The 10,144-nt window shown below is 32.6% G+C and overlaps 2 protein-coding genes across 2 annotated transcripts; both read right to left on the minus strand.

The window, feature by feature from the left end:
• Window positions 1-2,611: 2,611 nt before the first annotated feature.
• Window positions 2,612-4,649, minus strand: LOC145048552 (uncharacterized protein At1g03900-like). Its single transcript, XM_078997081.1, has 3 exons — window positions 4,016-4,649; window positions 3,308-3,592; window positions 2,612-2,884 (listed from the first exon to the last, which is right to left on the minus strand). Exons 1-3 carry the CDS (start codon window positions 4,502-4,504, stop codon window positions 2,825-2,827), a joined length of 834 nt encoding a protein of 277 aa, XP_078853207.1. The 5' UTR covers window positions 4,505-4,649; the 3' UTR covers window positions 2,612-2,824.
• A 1,087-nt stretch (window positions 4,650-5,736) lies between these two features.
• Window positions 5,737-9,415, minus strand: LOC145047021 (uncharacterized). The gene is made up of 4 exons (XM_078995267.1): window positions 9,042-9,415; window positions 7,529-8,718; window positions 6,591-7,400; window positions 5,737-6,545 (listed from the first exon to the last, which is right to left on the minus strand). The coding sequence occupies exons 1-4, from the start codon at window positions 9,413-9,415 to the stop codon at window positions 5,737-5,739; spliced, it is 3,183 nt and encodes a 1,060-aa protein (XP_078851393.1).
• Window positions 9,416-10,144: the final 729 nt, after the last annotated feature.

Below are 10,144 nucleotides of genomic sequence, written 5' to 3' on the forward strand. Positions count from 1 at the left end.
AGACTCTATGTGTAAGTCAGGATCTAGTTATTAATGGTTCGTCATTTTGGTATTTGATAGCGCGTGGATTTTAGCGGATCTATAGTCGGATTTTTATCTGAGGGTTTCAGTTGTCTGAGGTGAGTCTCCTCACTGTACTATGGGTCGAAGGCACCAATGCCTTCCCATTTGGTTTATGATATTAGAAGACCCAGGGTGGCCCCTGGCATTTGAATGAAAGACTCGGAGTTGGCTCCTGGCAAATATGTATGCAAGTCCAGAGTTTGGACTCTGCAGTTAATTAGATAAGTAATTGTAAATTGTATGCTAGTCGTCTTTGTGATGCTTGCATGGAAGACTAGGAGGTGGCTCCTGGAACTTGCATGTAAGACCCAGGGTTTTGTCCCCCAGCGTGGCAAGGAAAGACCATGATACGACTCGTGGCATAATGACAAGACTATGGTTAGCCCATAGCACCTCCTAATGCATGTTTGATATGTATGACTCGTATGTTATGTATGGTATGTGGTATTTTGGGGAACTCATTAAGTTTTATACTTACAGTTGTTGTTTGTGGTTTCAAGTAGATCTGGTGGAATGGTCCGGCTTGATCGCAATGCATCCACCCATGTTTTCCGCAGCTTAGTGATTGCGGGACTATACTCTGATAATAGTTATCTTATAAAATACTTTAAAATGGTTTGAGTAAATGAGATTTGGTGTTTGATTATATTAAAAATGAATTTTTTACCTTGTGATTTTCGGGTCGTTATAAGAAATCTAAAAGGTTTGGGCATCGGTTGTATTTTTGCTTTGACCGGAGCTATTTTGTTCAAGTGTATATGGAGATTTAAAACTTATCCAAATGCCTTATAGGTATAAGGTTATTTCACCTATTCATGGTGTGGAATTAGTTGTGCTCGGTTCATGCTTATATTAATAGTATGTGGATTGCCCGTCTGAAGTAAATCAAGAGTTGGGTAAAAAAGGATTGATCTTATCTCTGTTTGTAAACGAAAGTTGGTTGATAAAGCATGTACTTCTTTTTGAAATGGCATTTAGTGCGGTGACGGTTCACTTAAAGTTCAATTCCTAAGAGTATGATTTGGATTACAACAAAAGTTGCCCTGGCTTCAATCTACTCAACGTGTACGCATTTTAGGATATATCTGGGAGGAAGAGAGGAGCAAGCGCAATACTTGGCTTTGAGGAATTATATGAATACTGTTATCTTCTCGGATTGGCATGACACTTGGAGTTGGTCCATGGATGCCTCGATGAGAATTACGGTTGGCTTTTTATTGATACCAACACTTTGGTGGTTGACACTAACCCAACTAGGGGTGAATTGGTTATTCCCTATAAAAGTTAATATTTTTTTATTGTAGGCTTGAATAAGATCCTTATTCATGTGGTTTTGGATAGGAGATGGATACACGTTGAAGGATGATTTTCAAATTCTAGTGTCAATCAAGAAAATTAATGTCATTTAGTTTATCTAGATGTTAGACTCATATGTTATACGGGTTTAATAAAACAAAAATTAAATATAAAACTTTAAACAAAAATTTATTTAAATTTGAAATTTTAGATTTAAAATTTAAATTTTAAATTTTGAATTTAAAAGGAAACATATTAAATACTATATGAGTATTAATATTGTAATTTATTGGTTATTTTCAATTAAGTTAATTATTAATTGAGGTGTAAATATGATATATTAATTAACAAAAGATAAAATAATAATAATAATAATAAGAAGAAAATAACAAATGGAAAAAACATTTAATCAAAAATACCAAAAAATAACATGTATCCAAGTTAATGAGAGAGTCACATGTAGTAAAATTATTTTCATTTATTAAGGAGGGTTCACAATGACATAGCAAGTATTTGTGGTGTTAATGTGTTTATAACATATACATAACAGGAAATAGCCCTTCTATTAGAATATCAAATTAATAATTAGATTCTAATAAATCAATAGTCTTTAAATATGATTTATCATACTAAATTCACATTGCAGTTTCAAAAAAGTTTGAATTATGAGATTCTCATCATTGCAATTTCAAAAGGTTTGAATGTTAAGACTCCCATAAAGCTATTTAGGTAGGTAACAAATTTACCAATTGCATTAAAATTCAACTTCTAGATCTTATAGGGTTTTCCACACAATTGATGGAGATTTGTCATTATTACCAACTGGATGACCCGATTACTTGTTGGATAACCCGATTACCCACATGACATATAGCTTGTTTGAGTCGCGAGTTGACTCGACTCCGAATGAGTCAAGCAGTGACTCGCAATTTTGAACCGAGTCAACTCTTTTATGGTTTGAAAGGACTTAGACTCGTACGATTCGACTCATGACTAGTTCATGTTTGACAACTATGACCGAAGGTTTAACAAGTTCATTAATGAGGTCAAGATGTCCATTTTCAGCCATGTAAATACTAGTAGCCTTGGTTACTGGTTAAAACAGTTAAAAACAATGACAAGATGAGCTTGATGGAGTGAGTATTTTTTTTTTTTTTTTTTTAATATTTTAACATCACAATCACAGTGACTTTAGGAAAAAAGTTTGGTGATCTGAATGGAACAAGTAAAAAGTAAGTTGCTATTCAGTTACTTTAACCCAACAAAAAACCCCAAGGGTGTGATTGAATAATAACAATATGAAACTAGTTTGTTTCTCCATTATACATTCAAAAGGCGAAGCAATTTGAAAGAAACATACCAACATATATTGGTAGCAAAAATGAAGTGTACTGTTGACTGTTTTCTCCCTCCTATTCATCCGGTTGCTTTCTTCAAACACTCCACAAGTATACAGTTGAAAGAATCAAAATGCTGCCCATCCAGCTGCACCTGTTTTACTTTTAGTTGATCCAGGAAGATTCTTCTGCAATGATCATAAGTATATCATAACAGAATCTTTAAAAACCATTAATATCATGCACTTTATATGTAAGTTAGATAGAAAGCAGTTTAGCCCTAATATCCTATGTATGACATTGTACTGTGAAAGATGCTTTGTGTGTTGATGAGGATGACATTGCTGTACTTGGGTAAATTATTCAAAGTACAATGTTGTAATATAAATAGTAGAAAATGGGATGTTAATGAAAGTATATTGCTATTTCCTGTATTTAACCCTAATATCCTATGTATTTAGTTGGATATTTGATAGACTATTCTAAATCTAGGAATAAGGTAATGTAGGTGACTGCAATGCAAAGCATAAAGTTTCTGACAACTAAAGAGTAAGAATGGAAACTGGAATCAAGATTGAAGTATGGTAAAAGACATCAAATGATAAAGATACCTCAAGTTGAGACAAATCAGTGAAAGCATTTGTAGAATGCCTTGTTTCCTTGGTTCCTTCAACAGCAATACTAACTTTTGTAGAAGTCATCCGAACAACAGCAGGATCATTGGGTGGAGGTGGGAGAGGAGATCTGATTCTTGAAGTGGAACTTGGTGGAGGAGCAAGGCTTAGAGGCTTACTATTTCCAGTTCCAGCAGGACCTCCTGACAAACCAGCAGAAGAAAGCATCCCAGATCCACTAGCAGGCTTGTTTTTTACACTTATCCGAATGGTTTCACCTTCCTGAAACACATGTTGCACAGCGTTAGTTTAAGTTGATCAATGCATGAACACAGATCCACTCCATTTCTAAGATTGACTCCTTCATAACAGTGTTTCAACATTCTTTTTAGGTGCATATCTTAAGTAAATTTTCTTATAGTTCTTGCTAATCAGAATCTTTATGTCAATTTTGCATGTCCAACTTGGTGGTGTTAACTAGATTAAATCATGATCATCAGCACCAGGTAGAGCTCTTATAGCTGTAGTTGTGCTTATCAAGTGTTATGCTAGTTTTGGATGAAATAAATTATAAATCCATAGCTGTTCAACATTATGAGCTAAACGAGCTCCAAAACCGATTCCAAATGTAAGATCATATGACCAGATCAAACACTGAATTATAATTCTAATGCGTATGCACGGAAAATGAGGTAAGACGTGCACCTTTAATCTATGGTTCACAGCAGGATGAATATCAATATGATTGGCATCGCTAGCTTCACCATCCTCCTTTTCGTTCTCCCTCTTGACATACTTATCATGATCGGACAACGCCACATTGAAATCAAACGCCTCATTTCTCTCCGTAAACCCTAGCCCTATAAACGCGTGCTTCCCCGTTCCATCCTCGATCTTCAACACAAAATACCTCGACGAATCGAGAACGGACTCAACCGCATTTTCCCTCTGCCCAGGGTAAACAAAACAAGCTGCAAATAAATCGCCGGAATTTGGATCTTCCAACCGGATCTCACACCGATCCTTACATGAAACCACACGGAGCCTACCGGACCAGATCTTGTCCGACTGAAGCCACTCACCACACTTGTAACCGCCGCTGGTGGATCGCGGCGGGATTTTAAAAACGGAAACTTCTCGGACCACTAGTAACGTGTGCTCGAAGGACTCTTCTTCCTCCAAGTCGAACGACATCGTTATGTTCTTTAAATATCGATAAATGTGAATATGGATTCGACCTAAGAAATATGTGGATTTCTTATGCTTACAGTGATTGGAATTGGAGATACAAAGTTATTGCTGTTGTCCCAATTTTTTATTGTTTCTGTTCAAAGAAAAATTAAGCTAACCGGTGGAGTAGGTGATGCGTGGTTTCGAAGAAGAAAAGCATATGTGCTCTTGCGTGTGCAGTCAGGAATCCGGCTTGCGGCGATGTTAGATTATCTTTCCTATTTTGTCTGCCATTTGCAAGATTTTATTTTCATAAATAGAAGATTTTTTTTATTTTTGGAGAATTTGGTATATACTTTTTTTTTAACATCTAAATATCCAATCTAATTTTGAAAATATTTCCTTCATAATTTTTAAAATATCAAATTGGTCAAAATCCTTATTTTTAACATTTTTAAATACTTTATACCCATTTAAAAAATTTTAATTGACTATTATACCATTATTATAAATATCAATTGAATATATATATATATATATATATATATATATATATATATATATATATATATATATATATATATATATATATATATATATATATATATATATATATATATCGTGGTTCTTACGGATTATAAAATTAAAAATCTATAATTATTAGTCAATTATTTTAAAAAATTCATTTTAAATAAATTATTAATTAAGAGATATATTAAATTTTTAAAGTTATTATAACTCCAAATTTAACATATAATTAGAAAATATAAATTTGAATTTTGAAATGAGTTGCTTAATATATCTAAATGACACATGACTTAATATTAATAAGATGTTGTATTAGAATGACACTTGGCAAAAGGATATTAAAACTATTCATTTATTAGAATATATATATATATATATATATATATATATATATATATATATATATATATATATATATATATATATATAGTAGGTTATAACCCGTGGGCACCACGGATGAGTAAAATAAAATTAGTTTTATTTAAAGTAATATTTATTTATTGAGGAATGATAATATATATTTTAATAAGTAATAAATATAGATGTTTTATCAGTAATTTGATGATGATATACTGATTCGTTAAAATTATGAAAAAATATTGTTATGAATATTGAATGGTCATTTTTTTGTAGATATTTTCTAAAAGTATCATTTTTGTATAAGTGAATAAAAAAGTAAATAAAATAGAAACAAAAATTGATATATAAAATTTAATTTTACAAATTTTTTATAAAAATCTAAAAACTTCTTTATACACAACATTTGATGTTTTATTTGTTAGTCTACCACTCTTATCTAAAATTAACAATTTTAATCCTTCTCTACTTTGCACTCTGGATAAAGCAACGTATAATCGGCCATGTGTAAAAACGGGCTCTTTGAGAAACAGACCAACCTTCGACAAAGATTGTCCTTGGCTCTTATTAATTGTCATTGCAAAACATACAGCTAATAGAAATTGTCTTCTTTGGAATTTGAACGGGATCTTGTCTTCAGAAGGAGTTAAAGACATTCTTGGAATAAAAGTTGTGTTTCCAATATTACTTCCAGATATGATAATCGCCTCAATAATACGTTTGCCCAAAGATTTTACTTGTAGTCTAGTGTCATTGCATAAGCCATTTTTCTGATCAATGTTTCTCAACAACATAACTGGAACACCGATTTTTAAAATGAGCTTATGGTTTGGGAAACCTAATACTTTAAGACCATTTAAAACATCAGGTGAGTATAAATTTGCATCAAACTGATTATGAACAAACTCAGATTGGCAGAGGCTATCTGAACTTAAATATTCTTTTTGCTCTCCTGGAATCAATTTTAGCAAACGCTTATTTATTTCTTGGACAACTTCATTTTTGAGAGCAAGTATTGCTCTTTTTTGAAAATAACCTGCAATGTTGAAGTTTTCCAGAATTAAAGGATATACAAACTTGATTAATGAACCAATAGAATCACATGGATCATTAATGAGAATATCTTCTGGAATATCAACAATTGCTTGACCATCATTCGGATCACCAAGATTACCTTCTCCTATGTCCAAAAGTCAGTTTGAAAAACCCCTTATTTTCTCAACACCAGATGGATCGCTTCCAACAGTTAACCTCATGTTTTTTGTTAATTTATGGACTTTGCAATGTTGCCATAAATATGAAGAACTTAAAGAAGCATTAACAATGTTTTGTCTACTGCCACCCGAAACAACAGGCAAAATTTGTCTGAAATCACCTCCAAAAACAACCACTTTCCCTCCAAAAGGAGTATTCGAGTTCGTAGGATTGAAACGCTTTAATATATCCTTCAAAGTTCGATCTAAAGCTTCAAATGCATGCTTGTGTACCATAGGTGCTTCATCCCAAATGATCAATGATGTTTTTCTTACTAAATTGGCAAGATCACTATCTGGGTTTATTCTATAATAAGAATCCTCGGTAAGATTAATGGGTATTATAAACCGAGAGTGTGCTGTCCTGCCTCCAGTCAATAATAATGAAGCAATCCCGCTTGAAGCTACATTTAAAACAATCTCACCTTCGGATCTAATTGTTGCAGAAATTGTCTTCCAAAGAAATGTCTTACCTGTTCCACCATAACCATAAATAAAGAATACACCTCCCTTATTATCTTTAACCGTAGTCATGATATCAAGGAAAATGTTGCGTTGCTCGTCTGTTAATGAAACAAAAAGACGATCAAACTCATTCTTTAAATTTGGTATGTCATAATCTAGCTCCTCAGTTATCAGATGATTGTTTGAAGATGAAATCGAATCAGCATCAGGGCAAGGCATCCTTCTATAGTTCTTGAGACTGGTGTTGTTTCGGAGTAAAATTTGTTCTATCTCAAACAAAGTCAAGTTTTTAATTTGATCTTCGTTTAGTGATAAACCTGTATGAATAATGTTATATTACTTACGGTCAATTAAAAAACATAATAAATGAAAGTAAAATGTAATTAACCATAAATTTGAAATTTATATGTTATAGTTATAAAAAAATGTAATAATCATATAATACCTGGAGATTTTAATCTTTGTTGTTGAGTATAAAGAATTCCATCTGACAGATATTCCCATGTGTTGTCCCAGACAATCTCCGGGTTAGACAAACTGTTGGACAATAGCATCGTAGCAAATAAAAAACGTAGATAATAACTAGATCCAGAGAGACTTGCTTCCTTAATTGCGTCGATGTATTCTTTGTCATCATCCAAAAGCCCAAGATTATAGCATGCATCTTTAAAAGAAGAACATATTTCACCATTAATTGTGCGAATTTCTTCAAATGATTTTGGACCTTTCACTTTATTTAAAAGAATTCTTAAGAAATACGCTTCGCCAAGTTTAGGTGAAACCGAGTGAATTCTACCAATTGAATATCCAACTTTCCTTGGCTTCCAAATTTGAAGTTTAGGTTTCCAAACAAACTTTGTAGGAAATTCAACATAAGTAAGTTTCCGTGCTTCTTTATTGATTTCATTACACTTCATCCAAGATGTAAACATTGAAGAAGCAACTGAAGGTCGGTCAAGAACATCTTCAATATCATCGTCTGCCTCATATACAACTTGTTGTTGTCCAGGAAGATGAAACGGTAGTCTGATCACAGCAGGATACCTGTAATGAACATCATATTTAAAAATCCTCCATGATGCTTCACATGCAGATATATATCTACAATCATAGTATTCTTTGATTTCATCCACTGCATCGTTGTTATCAGAATCATTATTGTTTTGCACCATAGTAACAGTAGCCCTATCAGGACCTTTGTTTATATATTTAAATAAATACTTTATTGAAGATCCTTGATTGCACCATTCAACATTAATGTGTGCTTGATATCTTTTCAAAAGATATTTATTGTATGGAACAACATTTCTGTTGTCTAACTGGACCCCAAATTTTTCAACGGTATGTCCATCATTTCTTCTCCTATATAAGGGGAAACCGTTTGAATCAACTGAAGTATGATTACAGAATTGTTTTGGAAAGTTTTTAGAACACTTTCTGTCCACTATACATGGGCAATTGAAATTTTCAGCTCCACAAGGACCATGGATCATGAAGTCTTTCACAAGTGAATACAATTCTGGATCTTCATTGATATTTGGAATCTCAGCAGAAATATACGGGTCGATATATTCAACTGTAGGAAGCTTGCAGTCAGCATGCATAAAAAGACATATATGACTATGGGGCAAACATCTTTTTTTGAAATTCAATTGTATAAACAACTGCACATAAAATTATACAAATAGGATAGAAGTTAGGAATTAAACAAATTTTGTGTTTATGTATGTATGTATACATACATTATAAAAAAACATAATTTAGATACCTATAGGAAAAATATAAATGATAATATTTTATAGTTATATATTAAACTATAATTTTAGATACCTGATTGGACCGTGCCAAAAATTTTGTTTTCCCTTAAATCTTTAATAAATGCATCCAGCTTGATCTTAAATAACCTACATAATATATCCGGTCTATCTTATGGATGAAGTGGAGTGTCCTTAAGAAACCTTTGAACTTCTGGCCATTTTGGATTACATGTAAAGGTTATGAAGAAATCAGGATATCGAAACCATTTACAAAGCGACATGGCATCCAAATAGTTTTGCATCATATAGCGTGCATCACCGGTAAATGAAGAAGGTAAGATCACACGTTGCCCGACGTTCGATATATCTGTACTCCCGAGTGCTTGGTGATTACGCAATTTCTCATAAGACTGACATCTAAGAATTTTTTGTTGCTTACGTATAAAAAATAATCTCTCACTTTCAATCATTGTATAACCATCAACTAAAAATTGTTGGAACAACCTTTTTGCATTGAGAAGTAATGAGAATGATTGATCTCTATCTTGAATTCTGTAAGCAAAAAATTCTCTCATTGTACAGGTTGGGCGCTTGCTATTACTCGAAGATGTAATACCTTTATGAAGAATGTCAACTCTGTAACCATCATCACCATATGGAAATAGTAATGGATATTGAAGAGCAAGGTAAGAAGGATGTAATTCACTGATACGTTGAAGTAGTCATGATGAGGTTTGAACAACGATATCTCTTTTTTCAACCGAATCATAAATGTCACCGACAATTAAAGCGGCTACCTCCGAAGAAGTTGGCAAGTTATATGTCCTTCCATCTTGTTCTCTTTTTCCTATTAATCTTAACTTCAAGTTAGCACCAGGGTTTTCGTGAAGACTGTCTCTTACCATCCTATAAGACTTGACTAACGCATTGTTTGAATCTAACATAACCTTCAAAAACTTGATAATCTGGAGATCATATGATATTGAAGATGATGTAGAAGCGCTTGTCGGTCCACTAAAAATATTATAAAACATATTTAATGCTATTAAAAGAATTAAAAGAAATAAATTGATTTATTAAAGAATAGGAAATTGTAAAAATATACCCAATAGTTGTCGATCTATTTGAAATTTCATTTTCGGTATCATATATGTATAATTGACAAAATTTTGGTCTTGATCCAGGTGTAGATAAAAGACTTCCCATACTATGATAGTTTTGACCGCTAAGTTTGAATATGTATGGTGCGTTGCCTTTGTTGATGGATGAATCAACTTTTCCTCCCATCGATGTAAATGAAAACA

The sequence above is a fragment of the Lactuca saligna genome, chromosome 5 (assembly GCF_052625555.1).
Source record: "Lactuca saligna cultivar CGN05327 chromosome 5, ASM5262555v1, whole genome shotgun sequence".
NCBI lineage: Eukaryota > Viridiplantae > Streptophyta > Magnoliopsida > Asterales > Asteraceae > Lactuca > Lactuca saligna.

What these genes read in the sequence shown, in the direction of transcription:
- LOC145048552 (XM_078997081.1), bottom strand. Translation starts at nt 4,504, where the DNA reads ATGTCGTTCGACTTGGAGGAAGAAGAGTCCTTCGAGCACACGTTACTA. An exon ending in CTGTGAACCATAGATTAAAG is followed by an intron (nt 3,593 to 4,015) that starts GTGCACGTCTTA and finishes CATGTGTTTCAG; the next exon opens with GAAGGTGAAACCATTCGGAT. An exon ending in CTGATTTGTCTCAACTTGAG is followed by an intron (nt 2,885 to 3,307) that starts GTATCTTTATCA and finishes TGATCATTGCAG; the next exon opens with AAGAATCTTCCTGGATCAAC.
- LOC145047021 (XM_078995267.1), bottom strand. Translation starts at nt 9,415, where the DNA reads ATGAGAGAATTTTTTGCTTACAGAATTCAAGATAGAGATCAATCATTC. An exon ending in AAATGGCCAGAAGTTCAAAG is followed by an intron (nt 8,719 to 9,041) that starts GTTTCTTAAGGA and finishes TTTCAAAAAAAG; the next exon opens with ATGTTTGCCCCATAGTCATA. An exon ending in ACAAAGATTAAAATCTCCAG is followed by an intron (nt 7,401 to 7,528) that starts GTATTATATGAT and finishes TTATTCATACAG; the next exon opens with GTTTATCACTAAACGAAGAT.